Source organism: Ranitomeya imitator, chromosome 3 (genome assembly GCF_032444005.1).
Source record: "Ranitomeya imitator isolate aRanImi1 chromosome 3, aRanImi1.pri, whole genome shotgun sequence".
In the NCBI taxonomy this organism is placed as follows: Eukaryota; Metazoa; Chordata; class Amphibia; order Anura; family Dendrobatidae; genus Ranitomeya; species Ranitomeya imitator.
In genome coordinates, this window is record NC_091284.1 from 80,539,941 (window position 1) to 80,566,925 (window position 26,985).

General features: G+C 44.4%; 1 protein-coding gene across 1 annotated transcript in view; it reads left to right on the forward strand.

Moving 5' to 3' along the window:
* Positions 1-26,985, forward strand: part of CRYBG3 (crystallin beta-gamma domain containing 3) — a 273,103-nt gene that overhangs the window by 56,819 nt on the left and 189,299 nt on the right. Inside the window, exon 3 of the mRNA XM_069760996.1 lies at positions 25,918-26,339. Within this exon, the coding sequence (XP_069617097.1) occupies positions 25,918-26,339 (422 nt within the window). The remainder of the gene's footprint in view (positions 1-25,917; positions 26,340-26,985) is intronic.

Genomic DNA, 26,985 nt, shown 5'->3' on the forward strand with positions numbered 1-26,985 from the left:
CATGATGGCACCGCTGCAGCCTTGAGAACAAACACAGCAAAGGAGGAGCAGAGATTGGCAACTGGAGCGGCAAGGACAACCAGACAACCATTTTAACTGGGTAAAATTACAAAGTGTTTGTAACAATGCAGCAGCTTTGCAATTTACCCCGTACTAAAATAATTTCTGTTCTCTGGTACAGGAGCATTTATAATTCTATAGTTTACAGTTAGATGCGTAGTTTAGCAGCCACCTCTAGGTTACCCCAGTTTATCAGAGGTAACTGCTTCCCTAGACAGTGAGTGCGCCCTTGCAAGCTCTTAGATTTAGAGCTTTTAAAAGGCAAGCTTCCAAACTAAAGATGTCAAGGAGGGCAACGCTCACAATATTTTTGACATACAACATGCAGGCGATGCTCTAAAACTGGCTGGATCACTGTAAAGACAAAGCTGCCCCTGCTAGTGGCAAAGAGGAGATCACAATTCAGGCAGGTGCGACCGTGCTGCTGATCCGATCTGTCAAACATCAGGAGCGCATTGCTTCCCAATAACTATGGAATTCTTAACAAAAATTTTTTTAAAAAATGCTTTCAAATAACGGAATTCTAATTAATGTTCAAGTTGCAGTCCACATTGGAAGTCAGTGGATTTTTATGGGTGTCACAATTTAAGTGTTCAAAAAGCTAAAAGATGCAAAAGCTTGAAAGAGTATACGTTTTATACTATCCATTGGATAGGGGATATCTTCCCGATCACTTGTTGCCTGACTACTGGGACCTCCACTGATCCTGAGACCAAGGTACTGGCGGCCCATCTATTCTTAATGCACCATCGGAGATAGCCAAGCGCAAGTGAATTTCAGTAGCAGTGCGATTGATCAACCTTCACTCCATTCACGCTCGGCTCTTCAGTTCCCCTGTTCTCGTGCTTGTTGGTTGTTTCAGCAGTCAGCAGTTATAACTTAACTCCTTTGAGTTTTATATGTTGATAGGCTTTAACAGATAAAATGCTTATTTTTCCGAACACTGTCCATTCATTCTAGATACGGTAGCGGTCAGCCAACAGTTCTTCTTCTGGACTCTCCCAAACGCACATTAGATGGTCGGCCAAGCATATGTGTATGTGCACTTCAGAGGGAAACAGCTATGAGCTTTAAGGTCACCACAGTAATGACATTGCTAGGTAGGGCAGTAAAGTACAATTTCACCCATACCGTCTTGTCCAGAAGGATATTCCATTACTGAGAAAATTAAATTATATGTAAATGAGACTGCAAGTGGTGGGCTGATTCCCGGCAAGTGCATTGATCCTTTACAATAGTCCGCACCTAATGCCTCCCCTAATTTAGACTTTGATTTGCATAAAGATTTTAATTTTATCAACGAAGGAATATCCAATTGTGGCCAGAAAGGTAAATGTGAGACCATGTCTTTTATTACCCGACCCATGTCAATAGTTAAGGGCTACTTTCAGCCAGCTGCTGTTTGGTTGTATTTAGTGTCCATATTGTGGCCCCAATGTCTAGTCCCATGAGGTTGAACCCTTAGGGTATATGCACACGGTGCGGAATGGTGTGCGGATTTTTCCTCACTGATTTTGGTAAATCCATAGGAATACCACACTGCGGAATTACTGTGGATTTACCGCAGTTTTTACGCGTTTTTTGTGCGGATTCCACCTGCGGTTTTACACCTGCAGATTCCTATTGAGGAGCAGGTGTAAACCGCTGCAGAATCCGCTCAAAGAATTGACATGCTGCGGAATATAAACCGCTGCGTTTCCTTCCGCAGCATGTGCACTGCGGATTTTGTTTTGCATAGGTTTACATGGTACTGTAAACTCATGGAAAACTGCTGAGGATCTGCAGCAAAATCCGCAGCGTGTGTACATAGCCTTACTATGATCACCGTAGAATTCTTTTTTTTATTTAAATAGATTTTTATTAACAATATAAAGAAGTACATCAGAATGCCATTTACATTACAATATGTTACATGCACATTTTCTTATTTTAATAAACCCCAACATTACCCCAACAGCCCCCCTCCCCCATAAGACAGCTCATTCCCAATCTGCACTCCTCTGAGGCCATCTCTGCCTCGAGTAATTTACCCTTATCCAAGTCCTAAGAAACCCAACTTCTATACTCCTCTGTCCAGTTCAAGCCAAGGAGACCACATTCTATTAAACATTTCTATTCTCCCCCTTTTTTTGTACACCCCCTTTTCCAATTTTAGACCATGTTGTACATATTGGAGAAATTCCCTCCTCGCAGGTGGTTCAGCATTTATCCAATTTCGTACTATCACTTTCCTAGCCATGTATAGTAGCCTAGCGATTGCAATCTTCCAGGTATTGTCAACTCCAATTTCTTCCACATATCCCAGCAAGCATACTATCGGGTCTCTAAGAACTCTACACTTATAAGCTACTTCAACCCGGCTCAAGACCACCACCCAAAAAGCAGCCAGCCTAGGACACGTCCACATCATGTGATATATTCCTGCATTCTCACTTGCACACCTCGGACACTCAGAATTGGCACGCAACCCCGCTTTGTGTAGCACTTCCGGAGATTTATATACTCTGTGCAAAATATATAGCTGCGAGAGTCTATATGGTTCACTCAAGGATAGTCGCGGAACCCACTCCATCACCGATTCCCAGGTTTCATTCTCCATCGGCCCCACTTCTCTCTCCCACTTAGCTCTCGCCTTTATAGGGAAATCAAGCAAAAACGTGTGCATAAGGTCCTTATACAGGGTGGAAATAACTCCCCTTGTGGTCCCGTCACCACACACATACTCCAAAACTATATCATCTTGAATCCTGATATCAGCTTTCTTATTCTGAGCTCTAAAGGCATGTCTCATCTGCGCATACTGATATTCCCCTGTTGATCTCAGACCAAACTCTACCTGCAATTGGGAAAAGGATTTCAATGCTTGCTGCTGGATTATCTGGTGAACAAAGCAAATTCCCTTATTCTGCCATTCCATCAGTCCTCCCAGAGCCTCGAATTCCTTTAAATTGTTGTTAGCCCATATCGGTGTGAATTTAGTCAGCCCTGTAACCCCACGAATCTGCCTTAGTCTGTTCCATAATTTACGAATCAGGAACAGGGTTGGATATAATTTCCCTAAAGCGCCCAAGGAGCCATCTTCCAAACACTGAACCACCGGCCGTCGGCCTGTCACCTCTTTCATCAGATGTTGTACTGCACTGGATGACGCCTCTCGCGCCCAGCCCTTCAAATGCTGACTGTGGGCTGCAAGAAAATATATTTCCGAGTTGGGCAAAGCCAAACCACCATCTTCCTTGGGTCGCTGAAGCGTCTCCAGGCTAATACGTGGATATTGTCTCCCCCATATCACTTCTAAAGAGGGCATTAATCTGCCTGAACTTCCCCCGAGGGATCCAAATTGGCGCATTGTGTAAAACATATAGAATTTTAGGCATCAGGACCATCTTAATAAGGTTAACCCTTCCGACCACCGATAGATGCAGTTTATTCCAGGCATCTACCTTCGCCTTGAGTACCCCCATAACAGGAGTCAAATTCCTTTGTAGGAACTCCGCAATTGGGACCGAAATCCATATTCCAAGGTATTTAAATTGGGAAACCACCTTTAGCCTCTCATCCCCAACATCCTCACTCACATTCTCTCCTACGTCATCCACCCTAAAAAGAACCGATTTACCCCAATTAATTGTTAGTCCCGACACGGTACCAAATCTCTCAACAATTTCAATGGCCCCTCTCAGTGAATCATCCAGATCAGCCAGGAACAGCAAAACGTCATCCGCGTATAGCGCTATTTTTTCCTCAATTTTCCCATACCTAAACCCAGGGACTCTATCAGACTGCCGAATCTTAGCAGCAAGAGGTTCTACAGCTAAAGCAAACAGGAGGGGTGAGAGCGGGCATCCCTGCCTAGTACCCCTAGCCAGCTCTATAGGCCGAGACAGCTCCCCGTTCACTCTAATTCTAGCCGACGGTAATGAATACAACAGCTGTATCCAGGCCACAAACTGCAGACCAAACCCCATACATTCCAACACCTGCCATAGGTATCCCCACTCAACACTGTCAAACGCCTTATGGGCATCTAACGATACAATCACTCTTCGACCACAGTTGTCAGACTCCACCTGCAGATTCACATATAGCCTCCGCAAATTAATCGCCGTTGACCTATCAGGCATAAAGCCAGACTGGTCCGAATGCACCAGACTCGCAATAACACTAGAGAGACGGAGAGCCAACACCTTGGCCAGAAGCTTGACATCAATAGTTAGTAAGGAAATTGGTCGGTACGACTCCGGCTTCCCCAAATCCTTATCTTCCTTTGGAATAACCACTATTATGGCCTCTCTCATAGAGGCTGGCAAGCACCCAAAGGACCTAGCTTCCTCCAGTACCATTTTTAATCTAGGAATCAACACTTCTGCCAAACCTTTATAAATCTCAGCGGGTAACCCATCAACCCCAGGCGCCTTCCCATTAGCCATGGACATCAATGCCCGACTCAATTCCTCCTCAGTGATAGGGGCCTCAAGGCTCTCCCTATCTGCCTCATTCAGTCTCGGCAGATCCAGACCCTCCAAGAAGGTCAATGTATCCTCGACCGATTCCCCCAACCGGGAGGAATACAAATCTGCATAGAAGTCCGCGAAGGCCCTCAAAATCTCAGGCGTTTCCGTTATTCTACCTCCATTTGTAGGTTCCAAAGAGTGTATATATGAAGATCCTCTCTGAGCAGCAGCCACCACCGACAGCATATGTCCCACTGTTTCTCCTTCCTGATAAAACAACACTCTTTGGAAATCCCGCTTCCTCTCAGCTTTGTCTAACAGAATTTTTTCCAAATGGTTTTGTGCATTTTTCATCCTTCTCTTTGCCTCAGGAGTTCCCAGTGTGGCCATCCCGTCTTCTGCTTCCTTCAACTCCTCAACTGCCGCCTTTTCTGCCTCCCTCGTCCTCCGCTTACACCTACTAATGTCCCTAAAGAGTAGTCCCCTCAGATACGCCTTCATTGCATCCCAAATCGTAAGAGCGTCTGTGCTTCCATCATTTAGGACAAAGAACTCCGCCACCTCCCGTCCTATACTTTCCAACTCAATGCTCTGTAACCAATTAGGATGAATCTTCCAATCTCTCCCATTTATCGAACGTGCCCCCTCCAATCTAACCTCTACTTCAATTGGACTATGGTCTGACAAGGCCCTTGGCAGATATCTCACCTCCCCAACCAGTGTGTCTAAGATCCTGTTACCCAGAGCAATATCAATTCTAGAGAGCGTGGCATGCGCTGGTGAATAACATGAGTACCCTCTTTCCCCAATATGTCTGACCCTCCAAAGATCAATCATACCTATCTCCTGTATATACCGTATATACTCGAGTATAAGCCGAGATTTTCAGCCCAAATTTTAGGGCTGAAAGTGCCCCCCTCGGCTTATACTCGAGTCACGGTAGCGGTGGGGTCGGCGGGTAAGGGGCTGAGGGCGCTGAGGTATACTTACCTAGTCCCAGCGATCCTCGCGCTGTCCCTGCCATCCCACGGGCTTCGGCGCTGCAGCTTCTTCCTCTCTTCAGCGGTCACGTGGGACCGCTCATTACAGAAATGAATAAGCGGCTCCACCTCCCATAGGGGCGGAGCCACTTATTCATTTTTCTAATCAGCGGTGCCGGTGACCGCTGATAGAGAAAGAAGCTGCAGCGCCGAAGACAGGAGGGGACAGCGCGAGGATCGCCAGGACTAGGTGAGTATAGCATATTCACCTGTCCTCGTTCCAGCCGCCGGGCGTCGCTCCATCTTCCCGGCGCCTCCATCTTCCCGGCGTCTGCGCTCTGTCTGTTCAGGCAGAGGGCGCGATGACGCATATAGTGTGCGCGGCGCCCTCTGCCTGATCAGTCAGAGCAGAGACGCCGGGAAGATGGAGGCGCCGGAACGAGACGCTGGGAGCTGCAATCAAGGGAGGTGAGTATGTGTTTTTTTTTTTTTATTGCAGCAGTAGCAGCGGCAGCACAGATTAATGTGGAGCATCTATGGGGCACAGTGAACGGTGCAGAGCACCGTATAAGGCACAGCTAGGGGGCACAATGAACGGTGCAGAGCACCGTATAAGGCACAGCTAGGGGGCACAATGAACGGTGCAGAGCACCGTATATGGCACAGCTAGGGGGCACAATGAACGGTGCAGAGCACCGTATAAGGCACAGCTAGGGGGCACAATGAACGGTGCAGAGCACCGTATATGGCACAGCTAGGGGGCACAATGAACGGTGCAGAGCACCGTATAAGGCACAGCTAGGGGGCACAATGAACGGTGCAGAGCACCGTATATGGCACAGCTAGGGGGCACAATGAACGGTGCAGAGCACCGTATATGGCACAGCTATGTGGCACAGTGAACGGTGCAGAGCACTGTATATGGCACAGCTAGGGGGCACAGTGAACGGTGCAGAGCACTATATGGGGCACAGCTATGGGGAAATATGAATGGTGTAGAGCACTATATGGCACAGCTATGGGGAAATAATGATCTATTTTTATTTTTGAAATTCACCGGTAGTTGCTGCATTTCCACCCTAGGCTTATACTCGAGTCAATAAGTTTTCCCAGTTTTTTGTGGCAAAATTAGGGGGGTCGGCTTATACTCGGGTCGGCTTATACTCGAGTATATACGGTAGGTGCCAAATGTTGTAATGTGTCCCTCCGACCTATTCTGAGTATTTTTATTTTTGTCCCAATAATCATCACAGATGTTATTTAGATCCCCGATAATCATTAACGGTGTTGGCCCCCATCTTTCCACTCGCTCCATTAGTTCTCTAATCTTCCTGCTAGAGTAGGGGGGCGGAATATACATCGCAGCAACACACATCATCACTCCATACAATATACACTGTATTAGTACGTACTGCCCATCCACATCCACATATACCTTCACCTCCTCATACTGAACTCCCGCTGGAACCAAGATTGAGACTCCTCTTGCATACGTGGAGAAGGTAGAGTGGTATCCCTTTTGAATCCAACGTCTATTTAGGACATCCACCTTTTTCCTTACCAAATGCGTCTCCAGCAAGCATATCATTGAGGCCCGTTGGTCTCTTGCATATTGCAAACTCGCGGCTCGTCTGGATTTTTCCCCTAGGCCTCTCACATTCCAGCACAAAATCTTAAAACGGGTCCCCATCAATTGACTCATCTTCACTAAGAGTATCATCATTCTTGAGCACGAGCTGTCTAACTTCCCTCACCCCCCCTCTCCCAACTCCCCCCTACCCATCCCCCCTCACATCTAACCATTCCACCTCTTTTCAAGAGTGGGGCATCATCGCCCATAGCGAACACTCCGTTTGGCATTGCCTTCCCAACCCTCCTCCCACCACTGTACATAACAGGATTCCATACATTTTGAAAAACAACGTGTCTCAAAATATTTTAACATAGAATTATTTACACACGCAAGAAACCTGCATATACTTATAATATGCCGCTTACCCTTCCTCCCCCTTTCCCAGCAGCCATTACACCATGCCTTTAACTTTAACTGATTACAATCCAGCTCCCTTCTTCACCACCCATACCCCCTGAGTTGTCAATCACAAGATTCTTTTCCAACTGACAGAGAAGTAATCACATTCAGAATCACCCCACAGTTTCAGTCTCCTTTTCCTTTAAGCCTTTTAGCATTAATATCGATCCACTGGGTAGCTTCCTCCGGCTTCTGAAAAAAGTGAATTTTATCAAACGCCACCACCCTCAGTCTTGCTGGAAACATCATAGAGTATTGCACTCCCAGCTCCCTCAGCCGTCTCTTTATACCCGTGAACATCATCCGTTGTTTCTGCACCAGAGCAGAATAGTCCGGGTAGATAGCAATCCTTTGGCCTTCAACTGTCAGATCCGTCATGTCTCTGGCCTTCCTCAGTATAATGTCTCTGTCTCTATAGTTTAGAATTTTGGCGAGCATGGTACGGGGATTCGCTCCAGGGACAGGTGGTTTCGGTGGGACCCTATGCGCTCTCTCTACCGCGAACACTTTTGTTAGCGCCATATCTCCAAAAGTCTCTAACAGCCAGTTTTCAATATACTCAGTTGGATTCCTCCCTTCAGCTTTTTCAGGGATGCCCACTATGCGAATATTGTTTCTTCTGGACCTGTTCTCAAGGTTCTCATTTTTAGCAGCCAATTCAGCTATAGCTTGAGTGAACTTCTTCTCTGCTTTTTGCAGCTGCACTATATGGTCTTCTGCAGTGCTCACTCTCTCCTCTACCTCCCCCACACGTTTGTCAATCTTCTGCATGGCTGCGTTTATCTGGGCTGTATCTCCCTTAACCTCCTGTATCTGTAAAGTCAGAGACTGTTTACATGAAGAAACCAGCGCAAAAACGTCTCTCAAGGTAGGCTCAGCTTCTGGCGCCATTTCCTCGGGTCCCCCTTCTGCCACCGCCATTTTGCTCTCCTTTCTCCCCTGTTGTACCTCATGTTCTCCTGCTGGGCTCTCCTCCTCCTCCTCCTCGGTATCAGCTCCGGCTCCCTCCTCTGCGGCCTCCGCTCTCGCAAACTGCTGGAGCTTTGCCGCTACCTCCATGCGCTTTCTACATGCGGCGTTCTCCTTGTCTGCCTTCTCCCTTGTATCGGCGCCATCTTGGATTGCGCCTGCATCCCCGGCTCCCGCGTCTTTCTGCCGTCTCCTGGTCATATTCGCCGGTTCCAGCGCTACCACTCAGCACCGCCGGACTCTCCAAGTCTCCCCGCAGCCGGTAAGCCCCCTCAGGGGCCGAACAGCAGCGGCTCTGTAGGATTATTGAATATACAGCAGCGGGAGCTCCCTGCCGCACGTCCGTTCACATGGACTCTCAGGCTACGCCCACATCACCGTAGAATTCTATGAACATGGCTTAAATCTTATTTTAGAAACCTAGTGGAGATCCGGTTAGATTGTTCTAGTGAAGGATCCATTTTAGTTTTTTTGCTCTTGATTTTCCTGCCCGTTTTCTATGAAAATTAATTCTTCACCTTTTTTTCCAATACAAATACTAGACTGGATGGATTGTTTTTTGTGTTGTAGTCTGGAGCTCCCCATGTTGATGGTTCTGCTACCTCCACATATATCAGAATGTGTCCAGCATGTCATCTGTGTACTTATCTCCTTGGTATTAGTAGATACAGGAGCAAAGATGGGGTCACATTACACCCGGAGAATCATTAAGTGCATTACAGAATCTGTCTGCTCGGAGATCTATTCACTGCGGTCATCTCTTGTTCCTAGCTCACGCACAGTTCCTGGAAATCTGTTCTCATATCCCAAGAGTGCAGGACTTGTTGGCAAATGCTTGGATGGAGGGAATGCGTTCCTGCCTTTGACACATGTTTCTGAATATCTGTGGGAGTATAATAGCTGCACCAATCATATCTACTTCTTTAGCCTTAATGTTTGTGTAAGCACATACCCTGTTGTTTTTAGAAGAATTAACTTGCACCCTTTACAAGTTGGGGAGTTTCCATTATAATGTTCAGGAATGTGAAATTCCATAAAGCAGCAATTTTTGCTGATAGCTTCCAGATTTGTGATTACATTGTCATTAATGACATAATATATTAGTGAATAATGGCTAGCTATGTGTTTCCAAAATTAATCTCCAAACCAGAACTTAAAGGGCTTTTCCAGGATTTAGATAAGGCTAGACCATTTATAGCAGGGATGCTCATCCTTTTGGCGTCTCTGGGTAACTTTCCAAGAAGAAGAGTTGTCTTGGGCCATACATTGAACTTTGTTCAGGTGACCATGATTTCACTAAAGATCCTTCTTCCCTTGGAAACTGTACTGATTATTCAGAACTGGCATTATCAGTGCAGTTTCAATTTTTTTTTAAGACAGGCAGGCCAGTGAGTAAATCTTCCACCACACCTGACACTGTGTAGGATCTGGCAAGGGGCCCTCCTGGGGATGGGGGCTCTTGGTGACTCAACCGCCCCCCCTCCATTCCCAACACAAGCCTGGCCTTTTCCCAGCAGGTTTGTGGCCTCACCTGACATGTGCTGTTGATGCAGACCCCGGCAGAAGGCCGATTTTAAAGACAGGCGGGAAATTTGTGATGCGCTGCTGAGATATAGTTCTCTTAATAATCAAATATGAATGCGTCCTGACTTCTAAATAACAATAAACTCTGAATGTTGGAATGTTATCGATTGCTGTCTCGCCAAGTCACAATGAGCACATGTAATGACTGATGGTGTCAGTTTTCTTGTCTGGTGTAAGATAACACACTAGCAGCCTCACACATTGCGACCAAAAAAATCTAAATTTTTGAGTTTTGTGATCGGCCGCATTCATAGCCATCATGGGCTGCAGGTTGGACACCCCTGACGTATCGATTAGGATCATTGGAGGCAGTGGCATAACGTGGATTGCCAGTGCCCAGAGAAAGACAAGTATTTTGTGCTCCATTAACCCAAGAACGGTTAGTGCTTCAGGAATTCCATCCACCAGTCTAACATTGAAACCCTTATCCCCCAAAGACATGTATTATATTTTTTTTATTTGAAGATACTAATGATGTAATTACAGTTTTGTTAACATTAAAAAAATAAAAACCTATACTTTTTTTTGATCCAAGAGAAAAGCAGAGCTGCACAGCCGCTGTATATACCAGCTTCAATAGCCTCGTGGTGAAATAGGAGAGCCTAATCCTCACAGCAGCGGTGCTCGAATGAAGACAAGTAAAAGTCCATACCATATATAAGAAAGAATGCGGCAGCACTCACCAAAGATGCGTGGTCCAAGTCCTTTATTAAGAACCCGTTGAAGCGCCACAGTAGGCGTGAAACGGCCATCGTCTTTCCCTGCTCACCTCCTTGTCTCTCCTGCTCCCCCGTGCCGTCAGCATGTTATCTACACTGTAAGCGTTCTTAATAAAGGACTTGGACCACGCATCTTCGGTGAGTGCTGCCGCATTCTTTCTTATATATGGTATACTTTTTTTTATTACCATAAACTTATCCCTATAATCCTAGCCCTAAGTCTTACTCTAATTCTAAGCCCAACCCTAGCCCTAACACAATGCCTAGCTCTTAAGACTTTTTTGTAATCCAAATATCTAAAAAGTTACAGTCCCCCCAAACACACTAGATGAAAATCTGCCAAACATCTAATTTTCGGTAGAATCAAATGGTTATTTAATATGTATAGGGGCCTACTGTCTCTTCTTCAGCAGAAGTTGTCGGGAAAGATAATGGTAGGGAAGTTCATGTTTTATGCGAGCAAATAAGCCTCTGCCAGATGATTCTAGCAGCAGCTTACTCTGTTTTCTCCATAGAGAACACATGAAAGTTCAGTTGAGCATTCATGATTCTGGAGGAGTCAAGAGAGCTGCATTTTGTTCTCTAAGAAGATCGATGTGAATACTTTTCTGTCCAATGATGACAAAAGTATTCTCGAAGTGATACCTTTATTGGCTAACCAGAAAATAAAATGTGTGCAAGCTTTCAGAGCACAAGGCTCCTTCTTCAGGCAAGATTACAAATGAAGTTATCTCTACCAAGTACCCAATACAAATGAGTGCTCAGCTTGGCCAAGCATTCATTTTTTTATTGAGTAGCAACTAGAACTCTAGCCTTGTCTTATATTTCCTAAAAGCAAGAAGGTTGGCCATTAAAATTCAAAATCCCTAATCCTTCTCTCCCCCTATATAATTTGCTGTGGGGATCCGGGATCCTAAGCACAATGGATGGTCGACAGGTCCCACTGAAATCGTCTGGTTCAGACCTGGATACTTGTGTTGAATATCAGATGTGAAGCTAACCTTTCTTTCTGTAGCTCTTGCGGATTTTAATGTTCCTTGTGTATAACTATAAATTCAACTGTAAAAGCTTTTACATCAAGCAATTTGGGAAATTACATATAAAGCTAATTCATTTGATACAATTATCGGAATCACTTCATAGCTATAAAATAATATGGCAAGACTGACGTCTGTACAATAAGGCAATCACTTTATTTAAAGAGAACCTGTCACCAGGTTTGGCCGATACGAATTACGGCCACCCCCTTTCAGGGCTTATATACATCATATACTCACCTCAGGGGTGGTCCGGTCCAGGGGCCGTCACTGGTCTTGGTCCGACGCCTCCCATCTTCCTACGATCCCCGTCATCCCACTTGCTTCATGTGGATGATGCGTCCCTCCGTCATCCACACAGGCTCCCCGGAATAGCGCTACTGCACAGGCATACTTATCTGCCCTGTTGAGGTGCCGGGAAAGGCCAGCGAAGCCCAGCGCCTGCGCACTGCAGGACTTGCTCTACCCTAATCTGGGCAGATAAGTACACCTGAGCAGGTGCATGGTTCCGGGGAGCCTGTGTGGATGACGCAGGGACGCGTCGTCCACATGAAGCAAGCGGGAGAACGGGGATCATAAGAAGATGGGAGGCGCCGGACCAAGCCAGGTCGGGTTGGGGGCTTAAATACAGCATTATAGAATGCTATATTTGAGCCCTGAAAGGGGATGGCCGTAACTCATATCGGCCAAACCTGGTGACAGGTTCCCTTCAAGGCTTTCAGAGATTAGAATAACGCGCGTCCTATCTTTCATAAAGCAGCCATCCCTAGCCTATCAGCTTTACCTGGCATCTCATCTCAGGCTCTTTTACTTTTAAGATACAGATCTGTAATACCTGGCACAGTCCATGGTCAAGAATGGCAGTGTTTTTGGAGGAAATAAAATCGTTTTTTTGTTTTGTTTTTTGTTTTTTATCCTGGACACCCACCACAAGGTGTACGGGATATATTCCAATGACAGGCGTTTTCTGTAGTTTGGTAATAGGCTTCGTGCACAATGATACTAATTAATTGAAGAAACACGAACCTCTCTGACATCAGCTTTATTGGCTTATGTGCGGAGATCTGAGATATTTAGATGACTTATCTTGTATGTGAATTTCAAGGACTTTACAGATTATTTGAAGAAATTGAGGATTTAGAACTCAGTCCGGTCACGAGACAATTATGTGCAAGTTGCAATTAAGACGATTCCATTTTCTCAAGGTCAAGTGCATCCTTTTCTTGGAGTCGTTCCAAATCAGTGTTAACTCAGGTCAGAGTTATTGTTTCGCTATGTGATGTGATTAAACGGATGTATCCCACACCAAGGCATTACTGTGAATTAATGAGCTTATTTTCCATTTGCGGACAACATTGGCACAGCCTGCAGTGCTGCATCATAACGTCTCAGTTTTCACGTCTGCAAAGATCACTGGTATGAGCAATGGGCACATAGAGTTTTTTTAACAGACCTTAACCCCTCCTTTGTAGACAGGCGCTCCTATCTCGGCGGGGCTGGTTTCACGTAGATGTAATATATTAGCATCTGTAATACAACAGAAACACTCCTACAACCTGTGGCATCATCACCTTCCCAGTACCAGGTTTGTGAGTTATCACCAATCCAGTATAGGGAACAACTTGATGTTCACTGGGGGTCTGATCTTTGGGACCCTCAACAATTCTGAGAGAGCCCAGTCTAAGTGGAGCAGAGGTTAAAGAGGTTTGCCACTACTTTATCATTGATGACCTATCATAATGATAGGTAATCAATGTCTGATCGATCGATGTCCGACACCTGGTAACAAAGGCTGATCAGCTGCACTTGCTGTTGGCGCTGGCGACCACCGGACGGAACATCTCAATTGCAGAGCTGCTCTGTCTTCTGATAGTGGCCGCGGCAGGGTACTGCACATCCGCCTCCTGTTGATTTGAATAGGAGGCGGATGTGCATCACCATATTTATTGGGTAGATGAGTCTATGCACTTTACAGCATCATTGAAATTATGGAACTGTCATCAACTTTGCTCCAAAATATGTTGTAATCTCTGAACCATGAGTCAAAGCTTTATGCCAAGGCCTCTTCATTCTGCCAATCTTTGGAAGTCAAAGATCCTGGACCATGGTTGTTATTTTCTAACAAGTCTTGATAGTGATGACTTCTCCACAGGATAGGTCATCACTATCAAATTGGTGGTGATCTAGTACCTTTATTGATCAGATGCTATTTGATCTGGCCTCGGCCAGAGTTCAGCTTCGTACAGTGTGTAGAGCTGCTGCCGTGTACTGCAGCTCATGTGATATTTGTCATAGCTCCTATTGTTTTAACCTCCTGTCCGTGGAACACAGTTATATGGAGGGAAAGAAGCCAGTGAACTCTTTTTATTCCTGTTCACCTAAAGGAGCATTACATTCACTGAAAACAGTATCAGGTTCTCCAAAGCGACAGCGTCATATGCATTAAGGCTTATATAGGAGGGGAATCTGGACAGGGGACACTATTCTACTCCATCCATTTGAATGCAGCCGACATCGCACATGAAATACTATTATAGACAAGCAATTCAATTTTCTCTGCCCTGGTCCTGAGTCCAGTCCGGCCTTACGCAGTGTCATAATATTGCATCGCCCAGTAAGAGCAAGAGGCCCCTGGATGCTGAGACAAGGATGCCAGACACAGAAGGAAAGACCCGCTGACAAGGAGGGCCGGACTGGACAACGACCACAGCAGCACAACTCATATTGCTCATCTCTGCTTGCTGTGTGTTTTTACATGATTTCTAGACTACGTTCTACATTTACTACTTTCACTGTGATTTTCAAGTTTTACTGTTTTCCTAACTAGCTTCTCGGATTCCAATTAGCATTAATTAAGAATTTGCTGAAATGGTTCAGGCACAATTAACAGCGCTATATGTGATTGCAGAATAATCTAATTACATTAAATCAGTTTGTTAAATCACTTTATTACTTTGATTCTGCATTTCGTAAGTGATCCACATAAAAATAAGAATATTTTGAAATGTGCATAAAATGGCACATGGAAAATACAAAAACAGCCCCAAACCCACAATATGGACCCTAATGATATTTGATAAATTTGTGTCTGTCTTATTACAAGGCAAACCTTTAAATGCCGTGAGTGGCAGGGACTAAGGTAATCTGCGATTGGCAGGGACAAAGGCAAACTGCAATTGACAGGGACTAAGGTAAACTGCGGTTGGCAGGGACTAAGGTAAACTGCGGTTGGCAGGGACTAAAGTAAACTGCAGTTGTCAGGGACTAAGGTAAACTGTGGTTGTCAGGGACTAAGGTAAACTGCAGTTGGCAGGGACTAAAGTAAACTGTGGCTGTCAAGGACTAAAGTAAACTGCGGTTGGCAGGGACTAAGGTAAACTGCGGTTGGCAGGGACTAAAGTAAACTGCGGTTGGCAGGGACTAAAGTAAACTGCAGTTGTCAGGGACTAAGGTAAACTGCAGTTGGCAGGGATTAAGGTAAACTGCGGTTGGCAGGGACTAAAGTAAACTGCGGTTGTCAGGGACTAAGGTTAACTGCAGTTGGCAGGGACTAAGGTAAACTGCGGTTGGCAGGGTGTGATCAGAGTGGGATCCAATTTTCTCAGATGAGGAAAAGATGGGGAAAAAAACTCCATTCTGCCAGCCACTGGGATGTCGTCTAGGGACTAAAGTAAACTGCGGTTGGCAGGGACTAAAGTAAACTTCGGTTGGCAGGGACTAAAGTAAACTGCGGATGCAAGGACTAAAGTAAACGGCGGTTGGCTGGGACTAAAGTAAACTGTGGTTGGCAGGGACTAAAGTAAACTGTGGTTGGCAGGGACTAAAGTAAACTGCAGTTGGCAGGGACTAAGGTAAACTGCAGTTGGCAGGGACTAAGGTAAACTGCAGTTGGCAGGGACTAAAGTAAACTGTGGTTGCCAGGGACTAAGGTAAATTGCGGTTGCCAGGGAATAAGGTAAACTGCAGTTGTCAGGGACTAAGGTAAACTGCAGTTGTCATGGGCTAAGGTAAACTGCGGTTGACAGGGACTAAGGTAAACTGCGGTTGTCAGGGACTAAGGTAAACTGCGGTTGTCAGGGACTAAGGTAAACTGCGGTTGTCAGTGACTAAGGTAAACTGCGGTTGGCAGGGACTAAGGTAAACTGCGGTTGTCAGGGACTAAGGTAAACTGCGGTTGTCAGGGACTAAGGTAAACTGCAGTTGTCAGGGACTAAGGTAAACTGCGGTTGTCAGTGATTAAGGTAAACTGCGGTTGTCAGTGACTAAGGTAAACTGCGGTTGGCAGGGACTAAGGTAAAATGCGGTTGTCAGGGACTAAGGTAAACTGCGGTTGTCAGTGACTAAGGTAAACTGCGGTTGGCAGGGACTAAGGTAAACTGCGGTTGGCAGGGACTAAGGTAAACTGCGGTTGTCAGTGATTAAGGTAAACTGCGGTTGTCAGTGACTAAGGTAACCTGCGGTTGGCAGGGACTAAGGTAAAATGCGGTTGTCAGGGACTAAGGTAAACTGCGGTTGTCAGTGACTAAGGTAAACTGCGGTTGGCAGGGACTAAGGTAAACTGCGGTTGTCAGGGACTAAGGTAAACTGCAGTTGTCAGGGACTAAGGTAAACTGCGGTTGTCAGTGATTAAGGTAAACTGCGGTTGTCAGTGACTAAGGTAAACTGCGGTTGGCAGGGACTAAGGTAAAATGCGGTTGTCAGGGACTAAGGTAAACTGCGGTTGTCAGTGACTAAGGTAAACTGCGGTTGGCAGGGACTAAGGTAAACTGCGGTTGGCAGGGACTAAGGTAAACTGCAGTTGGCAGGGATTAAGGTAAACTGCGGTTGGCAGGGACTAAAGTAAACTGCGGTTGTCAGGGACTAAGGTTAACTGCAGTTGGCAGGGACTAAGGTAAACTGCGGTTGGCAGGGTGTGATCAGAGTGGGATCCAATTTTCTCAGATGAGGAAAAGATGGGAAAAAAAACTCCATTCTGCCAGCCACTGGGATGTCGTCTAGGGACTAAAGTAAACTGCGGTTGGCAGGGACTAAAGTAAACTTCGGTTGGCAGGGACTAAAGTAAACTGCGGATGCAAGGACTAAAGTAAACGGCGGTTGGCTGGGACTAAAGTAAACTGTGGTTGGCAGGGACTAAAGTAAACTGTGGTTGGCAGGGACTAAAGTAAACTGCAGTTGGCAGGGACTAAGGTAAACTGCAGTTGGCAGGGACTAAGGTAAACTGCAGTTGGCAGGGACTAAAGTAAACTGTGGTTGCCAGGGACTAAGGTAAATTGCGGTTGCCAGGGAATAAGGTAAACTGCAGTTGTCAGGGACTAAGGTAAACTGCAGTTGTCATGGGCTAAGGTAAACTGCGGTTGACAGGGACTAAGGTAAACTGCGGTTGTCAGGGACTAAGGTAAACTGCGGTTGTCAGGGACTAAGGTAAACTGCGGTTGTCAGTGACTAAGGTAAACTGCGGTTGGCAGGGACTAAGGTAAACTGCGGTTGTCAGGGACTAAGGTAAACTGCGGTTGTCAGGGACTAAGGTAAACTGCAGTTGTCAGGGACTAAGGTAAACTGCGGTTGTCAGTGATTAAGGTAAACTGCGGTTGTCAGTGACTAAGGTAAACTGCGGTTGGCAGGGACTAAGGTAAAATGCGGTTGTCAGGGACTAAGGTAAACTGCGGTTGTCAGTGACTAAGGTAAACTGCGGTTGGCAGGGACTAAGGTAAACTGCGGTTGGCAGGGACTAAGGTAAACTGCGGTTGGCAGGGACTAAGGTAAACTGCGGTTGGCAGGGACTAAGGTAACCTGCGGTTGGCAGAGTGTGATCATAGTGTGATTTAATTTTCTCGAATGAGGAAAAGATTGAAAAAAAAAATTCTACATTTTGCCAGTCTGTGAAAATCGGATTGCACTCGGATGTCGTCTTAGTGCGGTCTGAGTTTTTTCCACCTACTCATTAACTTGCATGGCCGAGTGCGATCTGAATATAGGATGCAAATCATGAATGCTGCGATTCTTATCCTTGGAGAGTCTCTGATTAAAAAATCAGACATGTACACGTCCCCATAGAATAACATTGATCTGATTTTTTTGTTGGGTCACACTCAGACTCAAAATACGGTTGTCTGCACGAGTCCTAAGGCTATGTTCACACTTTTTTTTCAGCGGTATTTTTATGCTTTTTTATGCAAATTTTCATCTGTGTTTTACACTATCAGTAAAGTGTATGCGATTTCAGAAATCTCATACACAAACCTTCCTTGGCTTTTTTGTTCTCAGTACTTTGTACAAAACCTTGTTTTTTGAAGCATGTCACTTCATTTCAGTGTTTTTCATCCATTGAAAGCAATGGGTGGTGCAAAAAAACGCTGAAAAATGCAGGTGTCAGTTTTTGCTGCCATTTTTTTGTGCTAGAATCTGATGAAGTAGAATCAGATTTTTTTATTTTGGCACTAAATTTTATCAGCACGCACAAGAGACAAATGTACTATAACAAAAGCTGCAAAATAACGCACCAAAAACGCCGCAAAAAATACAACAAAAACTAAGGAAAATCTGCTTTTTTGCAGCAAGTTTCTTACTGCCAAGAGAGCAGGTTTTGCCGGCTGGAAAAAAAATGCGTCAAAAACGCAACGAGTGAACATAGTCCTAGAGAAGAAAAATGCTAATAATCCCAGTCTGCTAGCAGCTACTATAAGGCTATGTTCACACATTGCATTTTTGAATGGTTTTTTTTCCGCAAGGCAAAACCTGCTCTTGTTAGTAAGAAACTCACTACAAAAAAGCAGGTTTTGCTTAGTTTTTGTTGCGTTTTTTGCAGTGATTTTGGTGCGTTTTTGTCATGGTACATTTGGTGCTTCTGCAAGTTCAATGCCCAAAAAACTTTACTGTTTATTGCACTTGCACTTTGCATTGCTTTCAATGGGGGAAAAAGCTGAAAGAAGTGACAAGCTGCATTCTGCAAAAACCAAGGTTTTGCTCAAAATACTGAGGACAAAAAGAGCTGTGTGCATGAGATTTCTGAAACCTCATAGACTTTACTGGTACTGTAAAATGCAGTCGAAAATTTACATTAAAAAAATGGTGAAAAAACGCAACGTGTGAACACAGCCTACGGGAACAGCTAACTGTCTTTCCGTGCATGGCCAGAGATAAGATTCAGTCCATCAGTTATTATTTACAGTGTCTCTTGGCTAAATATGCAAAAGCATTAAAAATATTGATTTGGGCAGTGTCTGCTGTGACTGACTTGTCTTCTACACAGACCGATGAGCACTTAAAAATAATTGCCACCTTTATTTACTTTGCACTTATTTAACATGTGTAAAAGTAGATCTAGATTCTTACCCATGCTACAATCGTTTAATGCATTTTGTATTTACTTAATCCTACAAAAACCAAGGAGTAATAAAGTCCCATAAGCGAGTATACAAATATAAACAGTAATTTTATTAAACATATATATCACATATAAACAAATGAGCAGCACAGGGTACAGGGATGATGCGTATACAATAACACTAACACTGTAGTAACACCAGAGGCATGGCAGGCGGATCACCTATAACCTGATATAGTACAACATGCAATCCTAAAGTGCTAAGTGCAAAAATAAGGTGCCAAGATGCATGAGGCTATATCCCATCAGAATGTAATGATCATAACATGTAATCAATCCTACATAGGGTGGTCAAGAAAGATAAGTAAATAGCAATAGGTACTCCGCCATTCTTACCCGAATACATGTGCCAGTGCGTGTTGCCAGCAGCCCCGACGCGCGTTTCGCGTTGGGCTTCCTCGGGGGGCTGTTGTATTTACTTGTCTTATCTTTGTCTAATACAGTATGTAAATTTGTTTGTTTACAGCAAAGTTTATCAGTGACCACTCTCTGCTCATTCTTCTCGACCTTTCTGCAGCTTTCAACACTGTTGACCACCCTCTCCGACTCTCTAGGCTCCAGTCACTAGGCATCAAGGACACTGCTCTCTCCTGGTTCTCTTCCTACCTTTCTGACCGCTCCTTTAGTGTATTGTTCGTTGGCTCCACTTCGTCCCCTCTTCCTCTCACTGTCGGGGTACCTCAGGGCACAGTCCTTGGCCCACTTCTCTTCTCTCTCTACACGGCCAAAATTGGACAGACCATCAGCAGATTTGGCTCTCAGTACCATCTTTATGCCGATGACACACAACTACAGTATATACGTCTTCCCCGACCTTACTTCCGCTGTACTACAGAACTCCACTGACTGTCCGCAGTTTCCGACATCATGTCTTCTCTCTATCTGAAACTCAACCTCTCCAAAACTGAACTTCTTCTGCTCCCGCCGTCTACTAACCTCCCTAAATCTGACCTTTCCCTCTCTGTGGGTGGCACCATAATAACACCCCAGAAGCAGGGGCACTGTCTGGGTGTTACGTTTGACACGAATCTCTCCTTCACTTCCCATATACAATCCCTTGCCCGCTCTTGCCACTTATACCTAAAGAACATCTCTAGAATCCGCCCAAAAACTCTCACTGTTGCCCTGATCCACTCCCGCCTGGACTACTGTAACGCTCTATTAATTGGCCTCCCCCTCACTCGACTTTCCCCTCTTCAGTATATCATTAATGCAGCAGCCAGGGTCATCTACCTGGCTAATCGGTGTTCAGATTCAGCCGCTCTTCGCCAGTCATTACACTGGCTGCCCATTCATTATAGGATCCAATTCAAAGTACTTGTTCTCACTCACAAAGCTCTCCACAGTGCGGCACCCCCTTAAATCTCCTCCCTTATTTCTGTCTATGGGCCTAGCCGACTGCTGCACTCTGCAAATTACTTACCTTAACCTCTGCACTAATCCGTACCTCCCACTCCCGTCTTCAAGACTTCTCCCACACAGAATGATTATCCCCATGCATATAGTTAGGAGCACATCTCCTACTTGCAAGGATGTGTTGTGCTGTTGACATACAATCAGCCAACAAATGAAGGTATTGATTGTTCCACTTTTAATTGCCAGCATATTTACAAGGGCACTTAATAGGAAACAAGCATCCTTATGATGTCACATACAGTGGGTACGAAAAGTATTCAGACCCATTTAAATTTTTCACTCTTTGTTTCTAGGAAGACTTCTGGTGGTCCCAAACTTCTTCCATTTAAGAATTATGGAGGCCAGTATGCTCTTAGGAACCTTGAGGATTGCAGAAATGCTGTTGTAACCTTGGCCAGATCTGTGCATTGCGACAATTCTGTCTCTGAGCTCTTTGGCCAGTTCCTTTGACCTCATGATTCTCATTTGGTCTGACATGCACTGTGAGCTGTGAGGTCTTATATAGACAGGTGTGTGCCTTTCCAAATCAAGTCCTATCAGTTTAATCAAACACAGCCGGCCTCCAATGAAAGAGTAGAACCATCTCAAGGAGGATCACAAGGAAATGGACAGCATGTGACTTACATATGAGTGTCTGAGCAAAGGGTCTGGATACTTATGACCATGTGATATTTCCGTTTTTCTTTTTTAATAAATTTGCAAAAATGTCTACATTTCTGTTTTTTTTTCAGTCAAGATAGGGTGTAGAGTGTACATTAATGTGAAAAAATGAACTTTTTTGAATTTGCAAAATGGCTGCAATAAAAAGAGTGAAAATTTTAAAGGGGTCTGAATTGTCATGATTCGTTCCAGGGTTTAATCCTGTCTGCCCTTTTTCGGGCGGATCATGTCAAGGGTTAAGTTAGCTCTGCCTTATTCTGGGTTCAGGTTTGCTATTTAGCTCCTATTCATCCTGCTGGCAGTGTCAGCTATAGTTCTGCCTTCGGCGTGTGAATCTGACTTCGGTAGCCCTTGATTTGTCCTGCTGTGATCCCTGACTTGCCCCGTGTCTGTTAACTCCCCCTGTCTGCCCTTTTCCCAGTGTTTCCCTGTTTGTCGGTTTGATTCTCTGGTTTCTGACTTGGCTTGTATTCGCACTCGCTTCTGCCTTCTGACTTTGTCTTATCCGCTCCTGACCGTTGCTGAACCTCCTGGCTTGTTCCTGATCACGTGTACTGCTGATCCCTTTAGTACTTCTAACTCTGTTTTTTGACTTGGGTTTACTGACCACTCTCTCGCCACTTTGTGGGGCCTGTGCTGCTTCTCTGTGGTGCTTCTCTATGTACGCAGTCTCACTTCCCTCTCAAGCTCCCTCTGGTGGAGGTTGCGTTATACTGCACTGCAGCAGCATGACATGAATACTTTCCGTACCCACTGTATATTCATGCAATTAATTATCAACCTGTGGGAGTGGAGAAGATGGCATTCCATTCTCTGACATCCCAAGTTGTTAAATGTATTTTATAGTAAGGTATGTTATCCGAAATCAAACCCCCTGGTACTGCAGTATAGCCTAGACAGGGTCAACTGTAAGGGCCGGCCCAGATTGGGGAGGGGGAACTGAGAGTTAGTGACAGGAACAGGACGTTTAGTCTTAGAGTGAGCTCAGAGAAGGAAAGCAGTCAGGACACCCCTCTGGTCAAGGTGATCTTCACCGGAGTGTGTGTGTGTGTGTGTGTGTGTGTGTATGTGTGTAAGGAGAGCACAGAGAAGCAGAGAGACAGAGAAGGAAAGCGACTAAGGAGAAGAGCTTTGGGGGCGACTGTGGAATACTCCCACCAGGCAAGTTGGGGAAGGGAACGCTGGTTCAGCAACTAGTGAGCGATCCTAAGGGACTCCGGGAACACAAATTGTCAGCCAAGCCTTGAGAGCTGTGGGTCTAAGAAGAGAATAGTCAGCGAGGCTGGGGCATACATAGTAAAGAAGTTGGCCACAGGCGCTTCGTGTATGTGGTTCCTGAAAGTGGCTGAAGCTAGAGAAAGTAAGAGAAGCAGCTGAAGAGGTATAGCTGTCTAGGAAGCTTGAAATCCCAAAACTTCACTGGTTAGAAGTTTCACCACTTGTGCTGTTGAAAAAATGTTTGTTGAAGAGATGTCTCTGTACTACAACCTAAAGAAAGGTGTCTGTGTCTCCTGCTGTGCTTTGTGGATCAATGAAATTAACAGTATAGTTAAACTTTTTTTTATACATTGTTGTGGTCTCCCGTTTGTGGGGTCGCAGGGAACCACAGACACGCTATGTGTGGTGACCAGAGAGGGCAAGAAGTGTCCACAGCCACCATAGCAACATACACACACTGGAAACAGGCTCCTGTTTTCTGTATTGTGTCGGGGTGTTGGACTCATGAGTCATGACACTCGCCTACCACTACTACCATGGTCAACGTTACAAACCAGTATGACACTCGCCTACCACTACTAACATGGTCAACGTTACAAACCAGTCACGTCAGTGCCTGTCTATTTAAAGCACTGAGCGTGGTATACACTTTGTTTATACCTGATGAAGGGGACGGATCGTTCTTGAAACCCATTGTGTGTTGAATAAATCGACTTCTCTTATCTGACCTGGGTGGTTCCTGACTCACAGCATGGCGCCCTGTGGATTCCCACCGACCACTTTTCATCGTTGCTCAGTATTTCTATAAAGAGAAAATTTCTACATTTAATGGGAGTGAGAATCCATGTCATACATGGTCAGCATTCATTAGTGCAGGAGAAGTAAAAGGCAAGAGCAGCAGAAGAATATACAGTATATATATATATATATATATATATATATATATATATATATATATATATATATATATACTGTATAATCTCCATCCATACATACATTTATATATTTTTTTTCTATTTTGTGCCACTAGTATTTTTTTTTTTTACATCCCAGACAAACTGTTTGAGAACTACAAAAAGAATTTGATTGTGTAACAACTCTTCGACTTATTTCTGTTGACAAAAAAAAATGAAAGGTTAAATCTATAAAAGTAAAAATAAAGACACCTGAACTTATCAGTCATCACGTTCATACTTTCATGAGTGAAAGGCAGAGTACATAGTATAAACCCCCACAAGCAGAGGGTTATAGATCAATAAAACTTGTCTAATGGACATATCTGGCACTTTTATTGGCTGTAAGACTGGACCGGGTGACACAAGAAGAACATTTTCTTGATAGATTCCCCTGAACACAATGTACACAGAACCGGTAAGATTATTCCCAGAAATCATCTTTATTGGATAGTGCTACATTTGGAAGAGCTGTGGAATTTTATTGGTTTATCTGTTTGTACAGAAAGAGAAACAAAGAACGAACCTTGAGATTCATGTGATAGAAAATCTCATTCCTGCGGGTTAAATATTTGGAATAAGGAATATAAAGTCAACTTATTAAAAATACATGTTGTATATACATATTAAACAGGGTATATTCTCCGTACGGTAGGGTCCCTATACAGCCATTGATCCTAATGCCAGTGCAGCGGCACAATTCACACATTACTATGTGCTGGCATCTATCAGCGCTCCCAGCGCATGCCCTTATTTCTGTATGCTGCATGCAGTCTCTGGAGCCCCTGCTGTTACTCCGCAACAAAAGCTTTGACAAAACTACATTTTCTTCCATAAAACAGCTTGTTTTGCTGTGAATTCTTTATGTAAAACTTTCTTAAGAGTGGGAGCCCCGAGCAATTGCCCAATTAACCTCCTCCCATTAAACCAATAGAAAAGTATGATGGTTAAAAAGAACCTCTCACTTATCACGAGTTTGCTCATTTTTTTTAACCTGGTGTAAATATCGCTGTTCTGTATCTGTTGTTAGTCTTTTTTTTTTTCATTTCTGAATTTTTCAGTTCCTGAGATATGGCCAGGCTGGATAGACACATTTCTTCGCCGTAGGCCAAAGCACATAGTTCTCCTCCAACCAACAAAAAGTTGATAAGAATATATTGATTCCTAAGTTGTCACGTCTACTTCACCATCCCGTGTCTCATCATACTGAAGTTTTCGGAGAATCAATCGCTTTAAATCACGCTCATATAAAAAAAAAAAAAATTTCGGAAATGTTGAAGCTTTGTCCTCCTATACATTAGTTTGTTCTATCAACAACTTCACCAGTGATTGGAGAACTTCGGCACCTTCCATAACATCAGTTTCCACGTTTTGCCCCTACTTGTTCACTCGGTGTCGTCTGAGCAGCACCGATCCCCAAATCTGCGCCATGAGCGCCGTTTCAAGTCTTTGCCTCTTGATGAGTACACCGCCAGCCTCTGCTCCGGTTCCTAATTTCTTTGGTTTTGTCACTTTTGATATATTTTAGAGCAGTGCTCCCCAACTCCAGTCCTCAAGGCCCACCAACAGGTCATGTTTTCAGGATTTCCTTTGTATTGTCCAGGTGATGGAATTATTGCCTGTGCAGGTGATGCAATTATCACCTGTGCAATACTAAGGAATCCTGAAAACGTGACCTGTTGGTGGGCCTTGAGGACTGGAGTTGGGGAGCACTGTTTTAGAACATCTAGGTTGACAGTCGATGTGTAAAAGTCAAGTGATATGTGCGTAATAAATCCCTTGCAGTCACTATTGGAACGCCAAATGTTATGTCTTTTTTTACCATGTGGTTTACGTTGAGTGTGTGAGACTGAGCAAGAGGCGCGAGCTGTAGAGAGGGGGAACGTAAGCATTCCGCTCAATTTATGTAATGTAAATGGATGTAAATGTAAAAAATACCATCTTATATGACCACATCAAAGTAATACAGAAAAATGTATTCTGTATATACGCTCCCCTCCGTGACTGCGTGATTTGCATTATGGGAAATCCAACCCTGGATATGGCAGCTTCATGACTGCATGTAAATCTTTTTTTTTTTTAAACTATTTAATCTCATTAAACTATTTGTCCAGAAAACTTTGTAAAGGATCACACCACTATTGTATAATTTTAGCGTAAGTACACCAGCCTTATCAGGTCTAGCAGACCAATAATGCATGTAGCTTGCTTTGTGAAAATCTGATGACAGCTCCACTTTAAGAAAGCCATGACCATGGTGAGCACATAGTTGGGTTTATTCTGGGCTATGGTTTTAGCAAATCATTTTTCCATAATGTCTTGTTGCTGTTGACGTTTTGACTATTTGAAGTAAATATTTTCTTGAGATTATAGATTGATGTGATAACACTTGGGTGCTGATTACTGTCCTGATTCTTCACCATTCACAGAATACTTTGTCTTTCTCTGTAGGTTACACGAGAGCCGACCTCCAGTCTTCCAACACATAACATTTCAGAACCCGAGGAGGAAAAGGAGGAAGAATTCGCTCCTAATTCCAAAGTACTTGACAGTGAGAAGCAATCCAGGGAGAACTTTTTTCATTTTATAGGGAACCTTTTTCATTTCTCACCAAAATCATCTCTGGGAAATTTGAAACAGGGTAACGGTGTCCAAGAGTCTTGCAGGGAACATGAAGAAGCACAAGTTAAAAATAGCCTGGATAAAGAGGACTTATATCAAGAGCCGACACAAGATGATCATAGTAGAACAGAAGAGGATTCCGAGCAAAACACGGCACGACAGCAGGAGCAAGAAGACTCTGGAGTCGCTGGAGGTGAAACCTCTAAAGATATATTGGAAAATGTTGACGCTGCAGTCATCGACCCTCCGAAGTAAGTGGTAAGGGGTGAAGTTATAGAGGAGGCAACCCTAACTGTCATACCCCATCTCTGGTGCCTGAGGGGCTGGAGGGTCCTAGACACATAGGAGACAATCAGTATTGTAAATGGCAATTAGTCAGTGGGGTGGCGGTGGGGGTTTTGCTGCTTCTTTGGAAAGTTTGACGTTACATCTCCGGTAGCTGGGCTTAGCTGTTTCCATGGGGCAGCTAATTATTTTTCCATCTTATGTTAAAGGTCTTGTCTGGAGTCATGAAGTTATGTAATGACTTATAGATCAGTGCGGCTCTGACACTGATTAGCCGAGCGGGTTTCTTTTTTTTTAACGTTTTTAAGATCTTTATTTTCTGTACGTAAATGGGAATATTCAGGTGCTGTAAGCCTCTACATACCGGTGGGACAATCTTTTTGTCTGTTTCATTTTAGGTAAAGACAAGCAGAATCCATGTGCTAAAGTGACGTGCACCATTAATTATACATACAGAAGTAGAGATGCCCTATTCATTATTTTGGGATCTTACTGGGTGCATACATGTAGAACTGTTTCTTCCATTAAAAAAAAAATGTACATCAAAAGGAATCCATAATAATCAATGTGGCTCCCAACTTTCTTCTGTATAACTTATGAAGTGGATCACTT